The following is a 22,493-nucleotide window of genomic DNA, read 5'->3' as shown; positions in this document are numbered from 1 at the left end:
TGCAGCCCCTCTCCTGTCTGGCACCTGACAGCTCTATCCCACTCTCTCCCTCACTGAACCCTCAGGGCATAGGCACTCACCGGGATCACCCGCTCCAGACAGATGTTGAAGTTCTTCCTCTGATTGGGCTTCAGTTTCTTGAGGGAGAATCTGGTCTCACCAATAAACTCATTATGGCCGAATTTGTCCTCATCACAGACAGAGATTCTGTGGTCAATACAAAGGATGGGGATTTTAAAAAAAAAGAGCATGTATTGAGCACCTATTACATACCAAGAGCTGTGACTGATGATGGTAGGGAACGTAAAATGTGCACAGGAATAATACAGCCTCCTATTTATTGAACAGGTATTTTTAATTTCTTCTTGATCACTGTATAACTTAACGACCAGTAACATGCACAAAACTTAAAATTTTTAGCTTGCTGGATTTTTGAATATGCATACACCCACATAAGCACCACTCAGACAGATCAAGATATAGAACATTTCAGCTGCCAGAAGACCCTCATGATTCCTCCTAGTCACTAACTTCCTCAAAGATAACCATTTTGTCCCCTTGGCAAGATTCAGTGTCTTTTTTTGACCTGCATATAAATAAAATCAGATGTATGGATTCTTTTACATTTGGCTTCTTTTGTTCAACATTGTCTGTGAGATTCATCCATGTCTATAGTAATTCATCCTTGTTTTGGTTGTATAGTATTCCATCATGTAAATATACTCGAATAATATTGCTCCATATGGGCATTTGGTTTTGAGCTAGTTCTAGTTGCTATGAATGAAGCTGCAATGGAATATTCACGTTCATGTCTTTTTGTATGCACATGTGTGTGTTTCTATTGGGTAAGGCTGGGCCAAGTTTTTCCTGAGGTTAAACACACAAATTTAACCTTAGTAGAAACATTTAGACAGTTTTCCAAAGTGATTCCTCCAATTATATTCCTACCAGCAGTTTATTCAGGTCCTGGTTGTTCTTCATTCTAATTTCAATTTTGTCAGTTTTAACTTTAGCATTAGTAGGCCATAGTATCTATCTCCTTGTAGTATTAATTTACATTTCCCTGATGAGTAATGAAGCTCAGCCCCCTTTTCATCTGCTTTATGGCCATTTCAGCAGCATATTTTGCAAAGTTAGGCCAGGACCTCTTCTCACTTAATCCTTTCTTTTCTCCAAAAGCTCTTGAGTTTTCCACTTTGGAGAGGAACACTGGGGCCCAGGAAGGCTGAATAATTTTTCCCTAGTAAGGGGCAGAGACGGCAGCCCACTGCAGTATTCTTGCCTGGAGAACCCCATGGATGGAGGAGTCAGGCAGGCTACAGGCCGTGGGGTCGCAGAGAGTCAGTAAACAGCACCCAAGGGGCAGAGCCAGAGCTAAGCTCCTGCATCCTGGGTCACTGTGTTGTCTTCTGCCGTTCACTCTGTACAGCGTTACGAACGCCAGAGACACAACAATGGCTGCTCACGAGCAAGGTACCTCAGGAGGCCCAGAGGACTAGCTGAGGCATAGTAATTCTTCCTGACATATACTAAGAGGAAGGAAGGAGCCTCCCCCTCACCAAGGCAAAGGGGGCAGATGGGAACTAACAGCACCTTGCTTCTAGGCCATCAGCATTTGTTGAACGAGTATACTCCAATAAAAAAAAAATTGCTGAACAAGGTTCATCGTTCTAGAGGGTTAGAACACCCTCCTTCTGAGCCCCATGTGTCCACACCATTCAGCCAGTAGGGGTGTGAACAACACCATCCTTTCTACAGGACAATGTGTCTCCAAAGACTTAAAAATAGTCACCATATTTGACCTAGCAATGCAACTTCTAGGAATTTATCTTGAAGACCTAAGTGCAAAAATATGTAACTAAATATCCTTACTACAGTTTTCTTTGTAATTCTGAAAAAGCAGAAATAACATAAGTATTCTATAATGGGGAGACATCTTAAGAAAATTATGAAATAGTCCTGGAAATGTTAACAGTGCACATTGAAAATAATGTTGTAAATACTCACCAGGGAAATGCAAAAACCACAATGTGACACCCCTACACACTCAGCAGAATGGCCAAAATGGAAAAGCGTTGATGAGGACGTGGCTGGAACTCCCATACATTGCTTGTTGGAGTGTAAAAACAGTTTCTGCTAAAACTATGGAAAACTGGCAGTTTCTACAACAGCTAAACATATACATATACTGCGGTTCAGTCACTACACTCCCAGGTGTATATATGACAGAAATGCATGCGAGAAACAGCTACTATAATAGCAGCACTACTTGTAATAGCCCCAAACAGAAAATCAACCAAATGCCCACTGACAGTAGAATGAATAAATGAAACCGTGTTATATCCACACAATGAAATACTAAATAGCAATGAGAAAGAACAACTTACAACTACACACAACTCGGGTGACTATCACATGAAAGAAGACAGACATAAAAGAATGATGTGGTATGATTTCATTGTATAAAGTACAGAACTAGACTAAGTGAACCTGTCCTGTTAGCAGTAAGGGTGGTGAACCCCCTGCGGGGAAAGGTCCTCACTGAAAAGGGACACCAGGGGAGGGCTTCCGTGGTCCAGGGATGTTCTGTTTTCTTTTTTTTTGTTTTTGTTTTTTTTTTAAGGGAGTTTCAATATTTTTAATATTATTTATTATTTCAGTATTTCAATTCTATAACAAGAGATGTATGATGAGGTGGTGATTCTGGGTGTGTTCTGTTTTCTTAACTCAGTGTGTTCACTTTGTGAAAATTCATCTATCTGTACACTTTTCCCATGTGCACTTTTATAAATGGATGTTACACTGCTATAAAAATGTGTGCTTAAGATAATTTTGTAGCTGATAGGAATGTAGTTGGAACAGCCCCTTTGAAGAGCAGTTTGTACGTCTTGTAAAATTAAAAAGACCCACACCCCATATCCTGTGATCCAGCAAATATTCCTCCTTGATATCTATCCTAAGGAAACACTCATTGAACACAAGAAAGCGTGAGGGATGCTCACTGAAAATTTGTTTATAATAGAGAAAAGCTGGAAGCTGTCTAAATGTCTGTGCACAGGGAACTGGATAAATAAAGCGGTAAACAGTCATGTAACACTTTAAGATATGCCAAACAATACCATATACTGTTTATAGACACATAATTATGCAGCTGAAGCATAGGATACGCTTGGGAATGATACCCATAGAATTCAGAATAGTGGTTAGCCCTGGAGAAGGAAGAAGAAAAGGGGTGGGGGATGGAGTATACAAGAGGAGCTTCACTTTGCATCTGTAGTGCTTAATTCTTTACAAAAAAGAGCAGAAGCAAATACAACAAAATATTAAGGTTTTTGAAAGACAGAGTATTGCATTCATGGGTATTTGGTTTTTAATACTCTGTAAAAGTGTTACTCGCTCATTCATGTCCAACTCTTTGCGGCCCCATGGACTGTCGCCCGCCAGACTCCTCTGTCCATGGGATTCTCCAGGTAAGAATACTGGAGTAGGTGGCATTCCCTCCTCCAGGGGATCTTCCCAACTCAGGGATCAAACCCAGGTCTCCCGCATTGCAGGCGAATTCTTTACCATCTGAGCCACCAGGGAAACCTGTATATACATTCATGATATTTAATAATAAAGCATTTAAAAATATGTGATAAATCTATGCCATGGAATACTCTGAAACAGTTAAAAATTAGGTAGATCTAATGTGTAAAATAAATAGCTAGAGGGAAGCTGCTGTCCAGCACAGGGAACTCAGCTTGGGGCTCTGTGATGACCTAGAGAGCTGGGATGGGCGAGTGGGAGGGAGACTCAAGCTGATTCCCGCTGTTGAACAGCAGAGACCAACACAACTTGCAAAGCAAATATATTCTAATTAAAAAGTAAAACAAATGTCCTGAAAAAAAATTAGGTGGATCTAAATGTCTTCTCATGGCCACAACACTAAGATACATTGTTAAGGAAAAAGGCAAGTTCCAGATATATTCAACAAGATATTTCTTGTACTGTAAATGATGGTGTTTGTATATATATATATATATGTACACTATATGTATGTATATGCGGCTTCCCAGGTGGCGCTAGATAAAGAACCTATCTGCCAATGCAGGAGACTAAGAGATGTGGGTTGGATCCCTGGGTTAGGAAGATCCCCTGGAGGAGGGCATGGCAACCCACTCCAGTGTTCTTGCCTGGAGAATCCCATGGATAGAGGAGCCTGGCAGGCTACAGTCCATGGGGTTGCAAAGAGTTGGACACAACTGAAGCGACTAAACCACCACCACCATGTACGTATATAATGAATATACACACACTCACAGAAGGAGAAAAGAGACCCAGGCTGGGGAAGGGACGAACATTTAAAGGCAGCTTTGTTTTCTCAGTAATTCTTCACAAGAAGAATATACTCATTTATTGTGTGCTAAGTCGCTTCAGTTGCATCCAACTTTTTGCATCCCCATGGACTGTAGCCTGCCAGGCTCCTCTGTCCATGGGATTCTCCATGCAAGAATATTGGAATGGGTTGCCATGCCCTTCTCATTAATGCATTTTAATACATTATAGAAGAATATGAAGTGGCATCAGTATGTTGTTAAGTGAATCTGGCTGATTACTCAATAGGATGGTCCATTCTTATAAACATTTTAAAAAATACTTAACTTTATTTAAAAAAATACTTTTACACACACACACCCACACACACACACACACACACAAACACACACGCTAAACCCAGATGTCTAGACATCAAGATGTTAACAGTTTCACTTATCTGTACTTTCAAAAATGTCTACTTGAAGTAGATAACATCTTTCAGAAGTAAAACTACCCTGAGTGTTTTAAGGCACAGCTCCTGGGGACCGCGTGTGCTTGCCTGCCCAGCTGTGCCCCGTCTCTGCCCTCCCACCCAGCAGGCACCTGAGGGTCTTCCTCTGCATGTCCTCGTCTGTGATGCCATGGTAGACCAGAGTTTCATTCCAGATGGGGTTTCTGGTGTTCCGCAGGGTTTTTGTACGAAGCTTGTTGGACTAGAACCCAGAGAGATGGACAGACAGACACCTGCCTCAGTGGGGAGCCAGCCCTGCAGCCACATCCCTTGGGCTCATTTAGGGTGGCTGGGTGACTTAGGAGTCCACTCCCCTTAGGAGTGTCCAGGGGTCTGTTCTCCCAAGTGCATGTTTTCGGGGGAGTTGGAGTCAGGCTCTAGGGTGCATCACCAACACTGGACAGTGGGCTACCCCTCCCTGCAAGCACTGGGCCCTCTCATTGACCTTTTCATAAAGATTAAAAAGCTACGATATCTTTCTTTGAGAAAAATGATTATTTCCAGGACAGGGAGGCAGAAATGAGAGTCACTCACTCCTAGGCAGTGAAGACATAATTTCTGGGGATATTGGGATGATTCTCTCAATTTCCCCAAATAGCCTCCTCCATGCTGAAAATTCCTTGGAGGGGACAAAATTTTTCATTTTACTTTAGGAGTGAAGGCTAGAAATATACCTGGTGACAAATCTAATTCATACTAACATGTATGACTGATTGGATTCTTTAGCAAAGTAGGTTTGGATTTAGGAGTGGGCAAAGGAGAGTGACAAGGAGAAGCAAATGTCACTCGGATTAGAAGGAGTAGTGGCCAACTAGTTTGGCCATGGCCAGATGGGACTGTCTTGTGTTCACTTGATCTTAGCCTAAAGGCTGAGAAGCGATGGGACAGTCTTTTCTTGATCTAAACAAAAAAAGAGTGAGATAGTGTGTGTGTGATATGTGTGTATGCCTGCACACATGTATGTGTATCCTTTTTTGTCTTATGGGGCATTTGATACTTACAGAAATTTTTGAAAAGGCAGTTTCCTAAACTCACATGTATAGTATATACCAAGTATATAGTCAGCTTTGTTTTTAGGACATTCATGTCAAATGAACACAAAGCAAAAAATAAAACTCAAGAAGGCACACTTTCATTTCCAGCCTTGTGTTCTGAGGGGGTCAATCCAAAGAAAGGAGAATTAATCCCACTGTTCCTCCCCAGAGCAAAATAATGATCAGCAGGTGAGGTGGAATGGGAGAGAAAGGTAGGAGGGATGTGGGCCCATTTTCTCTTAATGATAGAATATTTTCTCAAGTTATCTGGAGAGGGTTATTCATCTCCGTTGAGAGATGTTTGGCTGAGGCACAAAATGAGTGGGGGAGGTGACCGTGGCCAGCACTGGGGAGCCACTGAAGATATTTGAGCAGGTCAGGGCATAATGAGGGCATCTGCTTGTCTACTGGATCCCCGGTTTCTGAGTTGGAGAAATGAGCAGAGCCCCTGCCTCTTGAAGGAGGATGGTTCTGGCCCATGCCTTACCCCGTGGCAAGGACTTTGCCAATCAGGGAAGAGGGGGCTTGGGGGCAGATAGGGCTATTTTAGGCTCTGAGCTGGGAACCTTGGGTGCTTTCCAGAGCCCACGTGCCCAGCTTGCCGAGAGGCCCAGGCCATATGGTACCTTGCTGGCTCCTGGCAGGAGGTGCAGCTTAACGTAGGGATCGGCCAAGCCGTTCGAATCCATGGGCTTCAGTCCCTGTAAGACAAGAAGGCAATGGTGTGAGGGCCTGGGGAGGGCTTGGGCACTCAGCTCTCAGAGGCAATGTGCAGTTACTGGTCCGCCCTGTGGGCTCTCTCCTCTGAAGAAAGAGAAAGGAAATGCAGCATCTCAGAACGAGCACTGGAGTCAGGCAGATGAGCTTTAAAGCCTGGTCATGTCACTTACTGGCTGTGTGACCTTAGGCAAGTGTCAACCTCTCTGAGTCTCATTTTCCTCACCTGTCAAACGGGATGTGTCGTGGGCTGGTAAGATCTAAATGCATTCCCACTTGTAAAGTGTTTGGCACAGTGCCTGGCACACAGGAAGTGCTCCATCAAGGTTGGACTGTTACTGCTGAGATGGAAGGACATGTCCCAGAATGGGTGGGAGAGGAGGAAAGGCTAGGGAGAGGAGGCTTACGTTCTGGCCCTGGCCTCTTCACCTGCTTCTGAGACCTCAGTTTCTCCATCCATGTGATGGAGATCACAGTCTCTGTCTGGTCCCTCTCAGAGCTGACTTGGGGCTCAAATCAACCATAGGGAGAGGAGTCTGTCTGGGGTAGGAGTTAAGTTGGGCTTGTTATTAGATACACTTTGTCCACTCCCTAGGCCCTGGCTGGGTGGGTGTCTTATCTCTGGGCTCCCATGGTCTCCTTTTAGAGCACTAATCTCCAATCCCATGTGTTATGTCCTGTGATCTCTGGGAACCTCAGTTTCCCCATCTGTTCAATGGGGCTGAGCACAGCCAATGCTCCAGGGGATTCTTGGAGGAATAAAGGAGCTCATTTGTGAAGGCTGAGCTCTGGTCCTGGCATAAGTTAAGTATGACCAGTGTTTGTTAGTACTATATGGGGACAGGAGGCCACAAAGTAGGGTGCAAGGGGTAAATCTGGCTGGGTAGCCTAGTGGGTAAGACAACACTGGTTCAAATCCCGGCTCCACTTCGTCCTGGCTCTGTGACGTGAGCAAGTCCCTTAACTTCCCCGGGTCTCCACTTCCCCGTCTGTAGAATGGGAATGACAATGGAACCTTCCTCATAGGTCTGTTGTGAAGATTAAACGGGACAAAATAATCTGTAGAAAGCCCCAGAGGGTGAATAATACTCGTGTGTGCTGGAGTGCTCAGCCGCTCAGTTATGTCCAACTTTTGCAACATGGACTGTAGCCCACCAGGCTCCTCTGTCTATGGGATTTCCCAGCAGGAATATTTGAGTGGGTTGTCATTTCCTTCTCCAGGGGATCTTCCTGACCCAGGGATGGAACCTGGGTTTCCTGTGTCTCCTGAATTACAGGTGGATTCTTCACTGCTTGAGTCGACAGGGAAGCCCGAATAATACTCAGGAGATGCAATGGTGATGGTTTCTTATCCATTTCCAGAACAAAGTTCATGAGAGCACAGCCTATTCTCACTCATTCTAACATTCTCCAGCATTAGGGTAGTTCCTGGTACACAGTAGCTATTTAATAAACATTTCTGGAATGTCTGCTTGGATTGTGAGTTTGCAAATCAGCAGATGTCGTGGTTTTCAAATTGAAACTGGAACATGTTGGTTTGGTAAACATACCAGTTTACCAAAGTTACTACCATTCCCTAACACTTTCCACATGCTTTTCTTGTCTCTGTTACCAACCTAGCCCCTAAGTCATTAAGCCCCTGTCTCAAGGGGGCTGTGATGTTGTAGCTTTCTCCCATTTCTAAAGCTGGAGGCCATTACCTCCAGATTCAAATCCAGCTCTATCCCTTACCATTGAGTGGCCTCAGGCTTTAACTTTCTAAGCCTCAGTTTTCCCATCTGTACAATGGGGCTAATAACAATCTCTTCCTCAGAGGCTCCTGTGAGAATTAAACAAGATAATGTAGGGCCTTACATCACTGTGTTACTGGAGGTGGGGTGTAAATGCATCTAAACACCTGCTGAAGAAGTGACCTGGGTGTGTTGATCTAGAAGTTGTGTTAAGCATTTCACACATCACTGATCATCCAAACTGGGACATTTTGTGAGTGGGAAGGAGAGTTCTTAATTATTTTAGCAAGGCAACAGACATAATGGGGACCACCTGTGCAAACTGGGATACCCAGCTACCTTGTGTAACACTCACCATCGCCCTTATGGGAGAGGCTCTACTATTATCCCCAAGGCACAGACAGGTTAAGTAACTCCCCCCAAGTCCCACAGCTAGGAGCAGTAGAGCTGGTGTTAGAACTCAGGAAGTCTGGTTCCTGAGCCTTGCTTGTTCTCTCTAGACCAGACTTGGGGCAGGGGAGATCCTGGTTAGTTTTCAGTACTTCCTGGGGTTGGCACTGGCATCATCCAGCTTTCCTCGGGGGCTAGAGTGAAGTCGGCTCACTGCCCCTGGAACCTGCAGCGTAGAGATGCTCTTCCAACCTGGTCTGCCCTTCCTGCCCCCTCAGAAAACCAGATGACTGTCCTTGTATCTGCAACAACAGGGCTTCCCAGGTGGCTCAGCGGTAAAGTATCTGCCTGCCAATGCAGGAGCCACAGGAGATGTGGGTTTGATCTCTGGGTCGGGAAGATCCCCTGGAGTAGGAAATGGGAACCCACTCCAGTATTCTTGCTTGGGAAATCACATGGACAGGGGAGCCTGGCAGGCCATAGCCCATAGGGCTGCAAAGAGTCAGACACTATTGAGGTAACTTAGCGCACCCGATCTGCAACAATAGGCCCCTGACTGTCTGCTACTCCAGCTTGACAGCCACATCTGTAGAAGGAGCTGTTCAGTGACATGTCAGCTGTCAAGATCAGCTGTCAATGCCTGCCGGGTGACACCTCTGCGGTGCCCTCCAGAGGCTGTGGATGGGGCAGGTCTCAGCTCTGCCCTTGAAGCTTGGTTGCCTTCCTCCCCAGGAGGCAGATACAGTTAAGTGAAACCCCTCCCGGGCCATCCCCACAGGAAGTCCTCCCCTAAAGGAATTAGCCGTGGCCAATTCCTGCACTTTTCTCATTACTGTCAGTGTCACAGATAGACAAGGCCATGACAGGAGACAGGCCTGATAACACACGCCCTCCCCAAGCCCCCTAGAAACGCCAGAGCATACTGAGCGGTCCCCAGCTTGGCCCCCTCACCCACCTTGGCCTTTATGATGGTGCAGTGCAGGGAGCTGTTGTCCTGGTCATAGAGAAGGCTGAACTCCAGGGCACCCAGGGTGGCTGAAGAGGACAGAGGCAGGTACCAAGAAGACACTCATTCAGTCATTCAACAAACATTTCCTGAGCACTTACCATGTGTCCAGTCTGGGATAGGCATTGAGCCTCCAGGGGAGAGGAAGACTTATCTGGACTCCTCATCCTCAGAGACCCTCCTCTTCCGTCGAGCCCTCGGCACTAGTCAATGACTTCTATCTGCTAGGTTGAGAGCCATGAGGTAAGGCTGTGACCGCCTTGTTCCCTGCTATGTCCCCGCTGGGCACAGCACAGGGCACACGGCTGGCACTCACTGACTTGCCGAAGGAATAAACGAGTCTTAGCGTTTGCTGTTGCCTGTGTCTAGAATGCACTTCCTTTAGATCCTCATGTGGCTGGTGACTTCCCATTATCCACTTCTCAGTTTAAATTAAATGCCACCTCCTTAGAGAAGCCCTCTCTGATTGCTCCATCTAAAGCAGCTACCTACTTGGTCATTCACCCTATTTTATTTCCTTCACCATGCTCTATCTCTATTTGAAATCAACTCATTGGTACATTATGTGTCTTTCCACTAGAATGCTAGTTCCATTAGACCAGCCATCTTGTCTGTCATTTTTGCTGTTGTTGTTTTGGCCATGGTACCCTTAGCACTTATGACAGTTTAGGGGCACCTAGTCGGCACTCAATAAATACTTGTCAATACAGAGATGAGTGAGGGAGGGAGCCAAATACAGAGACAGGCTTGTTATAAATCATCAAGGACAGCTTCTATTAGGGATATACATAGACTGGGAGGGATATTCTAGGCTTGGCAGGTCAGTGAAGAGACACTTCAGGTGGATGGAAGGAGCAGTGGTCACCGCTCTGGTGGGATAGACATGGTGCCTTTCCAGAGCAGAAGCAGCCTGTGGCCGACAGCTCAGATTCCTTTCCCCCAAGTCTTCAGCCCCACGACCCCTGGGGGAGACAGGACAGCTGGTATTTCCTCCAGGTCTGGCCTCCGATCTGCTGCAGCGTTGAGACTGACGGTCGGCCCCTCTTACTCACTGGCCATGTGAACTAGGACAAGCCCTTGAACCTCTCTGAGACTCCATCTCCCCATCTGTGAAATCGGAATAAGAAAATCGACTATTCCTAGACTCACTGGGATGGTTAAAGTGAGTACATGCACGTAACACACTTAGAAAAGTGCCTGGCACAAAATAAGTGCTCAGCAAGTGTTGACTATTACTATCATTACTTCTGATGTGCATGTTGCGTGATAATACCTCTTCATGTGTGTTTTGTACTATATAAAATGATCTTTGGTTTTTGATGCCCTTTCTCAAGAGGTACCTCAGTTTACCCTGTACTTGTACTTTGTACCATACAAAACGTCTTGTGTGTGTTTTCTACTATATAAAATGACTTCTCGTTTTCGATGCCCTTTCTCAGGAGGTAACTCAGTTTACCCTCCCCTCAGCCCTGCATGGGAGGAGTATTCACTCCCCTTTTTACAATGAGGAGAGATAACATGAAGGGCCAAAGCCATTCCACTGATTACAGTCATTGGTCCATTTCTTCGGAGCAGGTCCAGTCTCCCGGTCTGACCAGCAGCTCTTGGAATGTCCCTCCAACCCCACAACGTGAATCAGGTCCAGACACGACCTATCTGTGCTTCCTTCCAGCTCACAAAGGCCACCCCAGGTCTCCCCTGCAGCGCCCAGCCACACCCAGAAGTGCCGCTGGGGTGTGTGTGTGTGTGTGTATGTGTGTGTGTGTGTGTGTGTGTGTGTGTGTGTGTGTCCCCTTGGGACTCAGGCTCTGAGTGAGAGAAGCATAGAGTTGACACTTTATAAATCATCGAGTGGATGGATGCAAGAGGAAATACCAGAAAATTTTAAATCATGGTTAAAAAAATGACTTTTGAAAGACACACTGAAGAGTTTGGGAAACTATTAAAACATACGCCTCTTTGTATATACCTAGGAGTGGAATTGCTGGGTCATATGATGATTCTATGAAATCACCCAGTAGAACATTGTGAATGTAGTTGAATTGTACTCATAAAAAATGATGTAAAAGGTAACATTGACGTTATGTGTGTTTTACAATGATGAAAAACCATATAGCACCTATATTTCAGAAAGCTGATGTCATATAGTGAATTTAGTAACACAAATTTGTATTTTTTTAACTTGGCTAATATGTTTATGGGGGGCTGGGGTATATAGGGCTGTCCCCAGACCCATTCCTGTTTCCCAGGGTGCGACCACTGAAGCGACTTTTTCAGCCACCCCTCTGTTACGAGTCACCTACTTGCTTCATCTGAATCATAGCTGTTGGCTTCCTCCTCGTCCTCCTCAGGGGGTGGGGGCTGACGGGCCGGGGCCACCACTGGCTGGGGAGCAGCCACAGAGGCCTGGGAATAGGGGCCCGGGGGGTGGCCCGCTCGGTCCTCCCTGGTTCCAGCTGCCGAGTAGCCTCCGACTCCCCCGGTTCTCTCCTCCCGGGGTGGGGCGGCAGCCCCTGGATAGTCAGGGTCACTGGGAGCCACCTCTGCAGGGGAGATGGGGAGAGGGCGAGAAAGAGGCTGCTGAGTCCCTGTGTTGGAACTCTAGTGATGACCACTGCTGCAGTGTTACTGCGAGTGATGAGCGCCAACGAACCAGGTACTTGTCAAGCTTTGCACCAGAATCACCCACTGCTCTGCACTGGGGGGCCTGTCACTTCCCTTGGGTGGTGGTGGGGCACACTGTGCTGTCCTCCAGATCTCAGATGTCGCCTTTATCGAAACCACCCAAGGAAGGTTTGCAAAAAGGCAGGTTCCCGGGCCCCAGCTAGAATCTAAAGGCCCTGTGACGGGGCCTTGGAATCTATGTTTTATAACAAGACCCATGGGCTGATTGAAATGGAGGCAAAACAGACCTCACTGAGAACGCTCACTGGTGTGGGCTCTGAAGCCAGGCAGCCTGAGTTTGAATCTCAGCTGTGTGTCCTGGAGCAAGTGATTTGTCTCTGAGCCTTAGTTTCCTCATCCCCAAAATGGTGAATTTTAAGACCTGAACATGCTCAAATAGTTCAGTTCAGTCGCTCAGTCGTGTCCGACTCTTTGCAACCCCATGAACCGCAGCACGCCAGGCTTCCCTGTCCATCACCAACCCCTGGAGCTTGCTCAAACTCATGTCCATTGAGTCAGTGATGCCATCCAACCATCTCATCCTCTGTTGTCCCCTTCTCCTTCTGCCTTCAATTTTTCCCAGCATCAGAGTCTTTTCCAATGTGTCAGTTCTTTGCATCAGGTGGCCAAAGTATTGGAGCTTCAGCTTCAGCATCAGTCCTTCCAATGAATTTTCAGGACTGATTTCCTTTAGGATGGACTGGTTGGATCTCCTTGCAGTCCAAGGGACTCTCAAGAGTCTTCTCCAACACCATAGTTCAAAAGCATCAATTCTCCAGCACTCAGCTGTCTTTAGTCCAACTCTCACATCCATGCAGGACTACTGGAAAAACTGTAGCCTTGACTAGACGGACCTTTGTTGACAAAGTAATAGCTATTATTTAAACTTTTTTTTCTAATATATGCACAGGAGGCTCAGTGGTAAAGAATCCACCTGCCAATGCAGGAGATGCAGGAGACATGGGTTCGATCCCTGGGTCGGGAAGGTCCCCTGGAGGAGGAAATGGCAACCTACTCCAGTATTCTTGCCTGGGAAACCCCATGGACAGAGGGGCCTGGTGGGTTACAGTCCATGGGGTCACAGAGAGTCAGATATGACTGAGGAACTGAGCACATCACACAGTAACTGGTGCATCAGCAAGCAGTGAATACGTTGTAGTGACTGGGGTTGTTACATATATATCATGTAATAATCACTGTCACTTGGAGTGATCTTGGCAAAGAAAGAAAGAAGTTTGGAACAGAGAAGGTGACATCATTTGAGTGTTTTGCCCCAAGCACCGCCCTGCCTCCATTTCACAGGTGTAGACACTGGCCCAGGGGCAGCAGGCCACGTGCTAAGGTTTCTATGTATCAGTTTACTTAATCCTCCCAACAACTCTATAAGATAGGTCTTTGTGTTATTCTCATTTTAGAGATGAGGAAACTGAGGCTCAGGGACGTTAAGTGACTTACCTAGGGTCACACAGTTGGGAAGTGAAGAAGCAGTGATTTGAATCCAGGCAGCCTGGGCTCTTAACCACTGTATGTATTGTCATTTTCTGTCCATCTAATGTTAGTACGGACTCTCTAGAGTTTTAGAATTAGGGGGATCCCTTAGAGATCATCAGCTAGGTCTCAGGAAGCAGAATGGGCCAACATCTGGTAGCCCCTGCTCTCTCTCTCCGTCCACCTCTGTCTCTCTATCTCTTGTCTCTGTCACTCTCTCTCTCCCAGTTAGTGAAAGAGAGGTGGTCACCCACAAAGGCACAGAAAGAAGTGAACACTTGCCTGGTCTCTGATCTGGAAAGCGTCCCATCGGCCCCGGACTGGGTCTGCTGCCTCCTGGGGGCCCTGAGTGGGGCAAAGAGAGAAAGAAGTTTGGAACAGAGAAGGCGGCATCGAGTGTTTGCCCCAAGCCCCCCTCATTTCACGGTGCAGACACAGGCCCAGGGGCAGTGGAAGATGTGCAGAGGTATCCAGGGGTGCAGGAACAGTCCCACTGGGGGGGTCCTGGGGTTGGAGAGGCCTGGCTTCAAGCCCCAGTCCTTCCTTCCTGAATCTCAGCTTCCTCCCGCTCTGTGAAGTGGGGCTGGTGATACCTGCTCTTCACATTTTGCTGGCTGTTATGAGGTCAACGAGCTAATGGAATAAGAACCACTTGGCAAGGTAACAGGCGAGTCCATGCTCTGTGTCCACCATTATTATAGGGTTATTACCAGTCCAGAGGATTCTCTACAACTACATTTCCAAAGCTTAGGATGTGGGAGAGAGCCACAGGTTTGGGGCATGAAATAAAAATAACATTCAATGACACAGTGAGAAAGTCATTCTGGGATCCATTGGTTTGATACTGATCCCATCATGGGAAAAGTCTTACTGAGGTGCTACTTCTCTTTCACACATCTCTAACCTTCATAAGTGTCCCTTCTGAAAAAGCAAAAGAGGACAGGCCTCAGGCTCCAAACCTTCAGCAGGCCAGGGTACTGAGAATAACACTGCACTGTTTTATCTTCAATACATTAATCTTTTAAAGATTTATGGGCCAAAGATCTAAACAGACATTTCTCCAAAGAAGACATACAGATGGCTAACAGACACATGAAAAGATGCTCAACATCACTCATTATCAGAGAAATGCAAATCAAAACCTCAATGAGGTACCATTACATGCCAGTCAGAATGGCTGCTATCCAAAAGTCTACAAGCAATAAATGCTGGAGAGGGTGTGGAGAAAAGGGAACCCTCTTACACTGTTGGTGGGAATGCAAAGTAGTACAGCCGCTATGGAAAACAGTGTGGAGATTCCTTAAAAAGCTGGAAACAGAACTGACATATGACCCAGCAATCCCACTCCTGGGCATACACACTGAGGAAACCAGATCTGAAAGAGACACGTGCACCCCAATGTTCATCGCAGCACTGTTTATAATAGCCAGGAAATGGAAGCAACCTAGATGCCCATCAGCAGACGAATGGATAAGAAAGCTGTGGTACATATACACTATGGAATATTACTCAGCTATTAAAAAGAATTCATTTGAATCAGTTCTAATGAGATGGATGAAACTGGAGCCCATTATACAGAGTGAAGTAAGCCAGAAAGATAAAGACCAATACAGTATACTAATGCATATATATGGAATTTAAAAAGATGGTAACGATAACCCTATATGCAAAACAGAAAAAGAGACATAGATGTACAGAACAGACTTTTAGACTCTGTGGGAGAAGGCGAGGGTGGGATGTTCAGAGAGAACAACATTGAAACAAATATACTATCAAGGGTGAAACAGATCACCAGCCCAGGTTGGATGCATGAGATGGATGCTCAGGGCTGGTGCACTGGGAAGACCCAGAGGGATGGGATGGAGAGGGAGGCGGGAGGGGGGATCGGGATGGGGAACACATGTAAATCCATGGCTGATTCATGTCAATGTATGGCAAAAACCACTACTATATTGTAAAGTAATTAGCCTCCAACGAATAAAAATAAATGGAAAAGAAAAAAAATAAAGATTTATTTATTCATTTATTTTTGGCTGCGCTAGGTCTTTGTTGCTGTGTGAGAGCTTTCTCTAGTTGTGGTGAGTGGGGGCTACTCTTCACTGCAGTACACAGGCTTCTTATTGTCCAGGTGTCTCTTGTTGCAGAGCACAGGTTCTAGGCACACAGGCTCCGTAGTTGTTGTACATCGATTTATTTGCCCCATGACATGTGGGATCTTCCTAGAATAAGGATCAAACCCATGTCCCCCTGCATTGGCAGGCAGACTCCTAACCACTAGACCACCACAGAAGACCCAGTAAACTAATTTTTATAATAGCTTCTACAATAGGTTGAATTGCGTTACCCCAAAGATGTTCAAGTCCAAATTCTCAGTCACTGTGAATGTGAATACTTAGGAAGAGGGTCTTTCCAGATGACCAAGTTAAGACGCAGTCATTAGGCTAGGCCCTAATCCGATATGACTATGCCCTTATAACGAGGGCAAATTTGGACACACAGGACCCAAGCATGGAAGGAGGATGATGTGAAGATACCTCTACAAGCCAAGGAATGCCTGAGGCTCCCAGAAGCAAGGGGAGAGGCCGGGACACATCCTCCCTCACAGCTCATGGAAGGAACCAACCCTGGCAACACCTTGATTTTGGACTTTTGGCCTCTAGAACTGTGACACAATACGTCCCTTTTATTCTAAGCTACCCAGCTTATGATATTTGTTATGATTGCCCTTTGTGCTGTTTAGTCGCTAAGTTGTGTCTGATTCTTTGAGACTCCATGGACTGCAGCACGTCAGGCCTCCCTGTCCTTCACTATCTCCTGGAGTTTGTTCAAATTCATGTCCATTTAGTGGGTGATACCATCCAACCATCTCATCCTCTTTCCCAGCATCAGGGTCTTTTCCAATGAGTTGGCTCTTCACATCAGGTGGCCAAAGTATTGGAGCTTCAGCTTCAGCACCAGTCCTTTCAATGAATATTCATGACTGCCCCAGCAAACTATTAATCATACACTCTCTTTTTTTTCTGGTATGGAATACTGGTTTCCCTTTATTATAGGTTTCTTTTAAAATAACAAAATTTTTAAAATATTTTATTTATTATTTGGCTGCACCAGGTCTTAGTTGCAGCATGTGAGATCTTCAGTCTTTGTTGCAGGGTGCTTAACTGTGTCATGTGGGATCTAGTTCCCTGACCAGGGATTGAACCCAGGTCCCCTGCATTGGGAGCATGGAGTCTTAGCCATTGGACCATCAGGGAAGTACCTAAAATAACAGCTTTTTAAATGCACCTATTAGGAATTATTTCCATTCTTTTATACAAGCCACATGTGCTCAAATTTTCTTATATTACTAATCTCTTGCCTACTACTTCTTCCTGAATCTCACATACCTGTCTGAGAACATTTGCCTTTTCATTAAAGTCCAAGGTCCTTAAATTTTCCTTGAGAGAGTTTATGATAACAACTTGGCTCAGTTATGTTTTTAAAGGAGGTCAATTTGAAGAAAATATTAAGGAAATAAGAGGGCAGATGGTAGACGTATGTAGTGAGAATTGTGAGAGTGGAGTGACAATACTGGAAGGTGGGACACACTGGGGGATGAAATATTGTCACTTTTTGCATTTAGGTGGATATGACACTACCCATCCCCCTCCCACCCCTGCTCGGCTCCCAGCCTGGAGTGTTACTCATTCTAAGGGTCTTGGAAGAGTTTAGGGTTTGGCAGTGGCTGCAGCTTTGCAAAAAGCCCAGCAGATTCTGCAAGCAAGGGTGGGAGGTATTGGGGTCACAGCTGAGTGACGACCTGGGCAGGCAAGTGGGTGTCAGGTACCTGGTTGCCCAGGCTGGGGAGGTGTCGGGCTCTGCATTGAGGCTGGGGCAGGTCTAGAAGCCTGCACTGAGTTGGCCCGTCTCACACCTGCAGGGGAAAGGAAAGAGTCTGTCACACACACACAGACACGCACACACACACGCAGTCAAAGCAGGAAGCAGCTTGGGACTGGTGAGCCGGCAGAAGGTACCGCCCTCTGGGTGTGAACTGGACGCAGCTCCCGGATGTTCTCGGCTCTTTCAGACTCTCTCCTCCTCCCCTCAGTGTTCTCTCGTCAATACTTAGATCCCCCGAGCGAGTCACAGCAGCAACGTGGGTACTGAAAAGCCCAGGTTCTATAATGTTGCTCCCAACATCTGTGACTTTGCACAAATGACCTGTCCTCTCTGGGCCTCAGTCTCCTCGTCTGTCAAATGGGGGTAACAGTGCCTAGCTCACAGGCTGCGGTGGAGACATAATGATACAATAAATGTAAAGTGCTCAGAACAGTGCCTGGCATATAGTAAACACGCAACATCTGGTAGATGTTGATAATTTATTATTGAAAAGCTGTTTTATTTTTAAAAATCAATTTGGAATTTATTTTGGTACTTGTATCAAGCAGATTTCTCTTTTGGTCACACCTTGTGGCATATGAGATCTTAGTTCCCAAACCAGTGATCGAACCCATGCCCCTCCTACAGTGGAAGCACTGAGTCTTAACCCCTGGATGTCTGAGGAACTCCTGAAAGACTGTTCTTATCCTCATGAGGACTTAGTTTTGCATCCCAGATTTTTCTTTTATAAGCTGTGTGTCTTTGGGCTGGTCACTCACCCTCTCTGAACCTCAGATGCTTCATGCAGGCAATAACTCTACCCACTTGATAACAAAGGGCTGATGTTTATTTATAAGAACTTATTTAATTTCATATCCTGTGAGGTGGGTGCTTTATGAGCTTCATTTTACAAACGGGTAAACTGAGGCACAGAGGAGTTAAGGAGCTTACCTAGTGTCTCCTGGCTGGTTAGTAGCAAAGACAGGGTTTGAACTCAGGTGTTTGATCTCTGGATTCTACCTGAGACTGTTAGGTTCTATTGCCTCTTGCAGAGCTGCTGGGGGATCAAATGCAGATGATACACATAGCAGCTCCTGGTACCCAGAAGGTAAGACATTCCTGAAAGAATGCCTTTTCCTCTCTCACCTCACTGGGCTGGATCCCTACCTTTCCTGAATTTAGATCCTTTTAAAAAATGTATAACTTTTATTTCCAGAAATAAAAATGTGTAGGCTTTATAATAAATCCTTTTTTTTTGGCTGCACCCTGTGGCATGTGGGATCCTTGTTCTCCAACCAGGGATTAAACCCATGTCCCCTGAGTTGGAAGCATGGAGTCTTAAACACTGGACCACCAGGAAAATCCTGATTTTTTTTTTTTGCCATGCTGAGTGGCTTGTGGGATCTTAGTTCCCTGACCATGGATCAAACTCATGCTCCCTGCAGTGGAAAGTGTTGAGTCCTAACCTCTGGACCACCAGGTAAGTTGTGAATTGAAACCTCTTTCACAGGAGAGATGCTTGAATGCTCAGAACAGAAAGTATTTGGCCACCTCTGGCTGGGACTAACTAATCCCCAGGTCTTGTCCCAGGGTCCTGCATTAACACAGCTTGTTTGCTTGTTCATTTTGGTTCTTGTTCATCCATCTATTGACTCACTCACTCATTCAACAAGTGTTCACTGAATGTCTATCAATGGCCAATGAATAAATGGATAAAACACTATCCTCCCCATTCCTTTTGATTCTCCTCCTCCAGGAAGCCTGTCTGGATTTGCCCATCTCTCTCACCTGCTGGGCTCTGGCTGGGGTCCCCAGCAGCTGTGCCATGGCTCTGGTCCCAGCTGTCTGAGTCCCGGCCAGAAGAGCTCATTCGTGCCTCAGAGGCCCTGCGCACAGGAGGCCCGTAGCTTCCTCGCCCAGGAGCAGAGGTCACGTCAGGGCCTGGAAGGAAAACATGAATTGAATGCAGAAAAGGCACCAGAGGAATGGGGGAAAGGACTCCTGTCCCCAGAGTAGAAGACAGAGTCGGCGGAACCCACCTGTCTTCTGACCTGGGCCCCTCCTGTCTTCAGCGTCACCTGCAGAGAAAGAAAAAATTGATGAGGGGTATGTATTTGATGTTTTTGAAGAGGCATCACTTAAGGAGCTCACAAAAGGGTCTGTCCACCATTCCTAAGAGCTAAATACAAAAAAATTAAAAATTTCCTCTCCCAACTTCCCCTGTAATGTAGAGACTGCTTACAACATCACATTATTTCCTTTGCAAATGAGCTGGGATCGTCAGCTCCGTATTGTTTCTAGAATGTACTTTGTTCACTTACTTTGATTTTCCCCAGGATTCATCAGGCATGCTCCAACCTCAAGCCCTTTGCAAGCGATATTCCCAAAGATTCTATGTGCACTTTGAAGCACCTTGGTCAGTTTCTCCCAAATATCATCTCTTCAGACAGCCCTTCTCTGACCATTCTGCCCAACATGAAGCTTCTACCCCCTCTATGTGTTTCACTTCTCTTCCAGGCACCTATCACTACCTGATGTTTATTGTATTTGCATTTGCTGTTTGTTGAGCATCTGTTTGTCCCACTAAACTTTAATTGCATGAGAGCACGGATTTTATCTGCTTTATTCACTGACTCCCTAGGGCATAGAACAGAGCCTGGAACTCACTAGGTGTTCAGTAATTGCTGGTTAAAAGAATATTGAAAGCTCATATCATGGGCATAATTCTAAGTCTATTATGTGTGAAATATCATTATGTCTTAAAAAATGTACATGCCTTAATTTAAAAGTATTTCATTGCTTAAAAAATGCCAAAACAATTGCCACGGTAACATCAAAGACCACTGATCACAGATCATATTTTTGTGTGAAAAACTGCAATTACTGTGAAGTGCAATAAAGCAAGGTGCAATAAAACGAGGTATGCCTGTAGCATCTCATTTAATCTTCAAAATAACGCCATGAGTTATTAACCTCATTTTATAGATGAGGAAAGAGTTTCAGAGAAATTAGAATACTCATCCAAGCTCACACAACTTGTAGGTGGCAAACCTGGAATTCAAATTCCAGTATTCCTGGCCTCAGATGTTCAAGATGTTGACAGTTTTGCTAGGCAGTCTTCTCAAATGAGATGGAGTAATGCTTAACCAGGAAGAAAAATGCTCTAGTGATGGAAACCCAGGGCTCCTCAGGGATATAGAGTATGTTGACAGTTTGGTGAGTCTCTGCAAGGAGCAGAAACTGCTCGCACCTTTCTAGGATGAAAGTATTTGTTGAGGGTCTTTTGAGTGTCAGACATGGTACTGGGTGCCTTGAGAAGCTGTAAGTGGGCACTTCAATTTTTGCAACCTTCAACTATAACTTTCCTTTCAGAAGTACTGACTGCGCTCAACTCCAGAATTGTCATTCAGACCAGTTTTTATCACTTTGTTAATCAAAAGTACTGCAAGAGTTTTATGTGGTCAGTCTTAGTGGCCTTATTAAATTAAAATGTGTTCTATTGAGGTTACATTTTTTCTTTTTACTGTTTTTCACTTTTTATTATCATTTTAATAATTAATAATAATAGATAATAGTGATAATATCCACAGTAGCAGTAATTTTCTTTTTGCTAATTTCCTTTTTATTCATCTTTCACTTTTAATTAGTCCAGTTTCAGATTTGCTGGTGATTGATATAAGAAATGTCAGGAGAAAATAAGGGCTTTTCAGCAAGCCTCCAATCCCCTGCCCTCCAGACTCCAGTGTGCATTTTGGTGCTGGGAGTCTTTCTCAGTTCCTAATTTTGACTTTCACCTCTGTTGTACCTCTAAATACTCCATCAGGGATGACAACAAAGCCTTTTGGCAGCCTGGCATTGCTGGAGAGTTCGCTGTGCTACCCTCTTGATAAGGGCTCATGGTTGAGTTGTGAAGGGGACATAGGAGTTCTAGACTGAAGCCCAGAGGCTGGCTGGCTGTCCACCAGCTGGCTAGAAACACAGACATGATGTCAGGACATCCTCCAGGTAGACCAGTTAGTCAAGATCTGTCCTTGGTCCTGAAAGAGGAGGCTGTATTTTCCTACCTCGAGTAGGAGCCCGGGCAGGGTGCTTGGGCTCAGGAGTGGGCTGCTCAGGGGCAGTGGGCACAAGCTCACTGACTGGCTGCTGGGGCTTGGTCTTCTTTATGGGCATAGGCTGTGGGAGGACCTGTTTGGGGAAGCCCTTGAAGAACCATGCTCCCGAGCGCTTCCACACCTGGAGGAGGAGAGGCAGAAGATGAAGACATGGCAGCTGAGCACTACTGCTCCTGTCTTGATGAATGCTAATTTTCCACTTTGCTCCCTGCCCTCAGAGCACTGACACAACAGGCTCCAGGAGCTGAAAGGGACCCGTCCACTCACCTCTCTCTGCTCGATGCAGATTTTGCAGAGCCACACAGGGTGCGGGCGGTTGTTGGAGGTCTCCACCCCACACTTGGTGCAGACATTCTGGGGACAAAACAGAGCCCAGCACACACTCAAGATATGTCAGGTTCAGAGCTGCTGGTAATCAGAAGTGGCTGGGATGGGTGGCAATGAAGCCCCATTCTCCCTTGTTCCTCACCTGCCTCCCATGACCAAGGCCAGTTAGAATAAAATTCTAATTTGAGTCTTGATTTCTGATAACAAGAACTGGAGTCATTCCCAAGCCTTCAATGCAGAGATTCTCCAAGAGTCTCTGTGGGGCCTGAGTTTTCAGCATCCATACCAGGGAGATCATTGACATAAATTTTTAAAAGAGGCTATTTATCCATTTCTTCTTTATTTCTTCTT

At 45.7% G+C, this 22,493-nt stretch overlaps 1 protein-coding gene across 1 annotated transcript in view; it reads right to left on the bottom strand.

Annotated features, from left to right (window-relative positions):
• The window catches only part of RPH3A (rabphilin 3A), a 95,068-nt gene that overhangs the window by 6,746 nt on the left and 65,829 nt on the right, over window positions 1-22,493 (bottom strand). The window contains exons 7-17 of the mRNA XM_061140838.1: window positions 22,083-22,169; window positions 21,765-21,936; window positions 19,740-19,778; window positions 19,489-19,641; window positions 17,666-17,752; window positions 14,122-14,184; window positions 11,991-12,230; window positions 9,637-9,716; window positions 6,471-6,545; window positions 4,903-5,012; window positions 81-207 (exon numbers count right to left, since the gene is read on the bottom strand). Coding sequence (XP_060996821.1) covers window positions 81-207; window positions 4,903-5,012; window positions 6,471-6,545; window positions 9,637-9,716; window positions 11,991-12,230; window positions 14,122-14,184; window positions 17,666-17,752; window positions 19,489-19,641; window positions 19,740-19,778; window positions 21,765-21,936; window positions 22,083-22,169 — 1,233 coding nt within the window. The remainder of the gene's footprint in view (window positions 1-80; window positions 208-4,902; window positions 5,013-6,470; window positions 6,546-9,636; window positions 9,717-11,990; window positions 12,231-14,121; window positions 14,185-17,665; window positions 17,753-19,488; window positions 19,642-19,739; window positions 19,779-21,764; window positions 21,937-22,082; window positions 22,170-22,493) is intronic.

The sequence above is a fragment of the Dama dama genome, chromosome 5 (genome assembly GCF_033118175.1).
Source record: "Dama dama isolate Ldn47 chromosome 5, ASM3311817v1, whole genome shotgun sequence".
Lineage (NCBI taxonomy): Eukaryota > Metazoa > Chordata > Mammalia > Artiodactyla > Cervidae > Dama > Dama dama.
The sequence above is the reverse complement of the archived record's forward strand: the minus strand, read 5'-3'. Positions and strand labels throughout refer to the sequence as shown.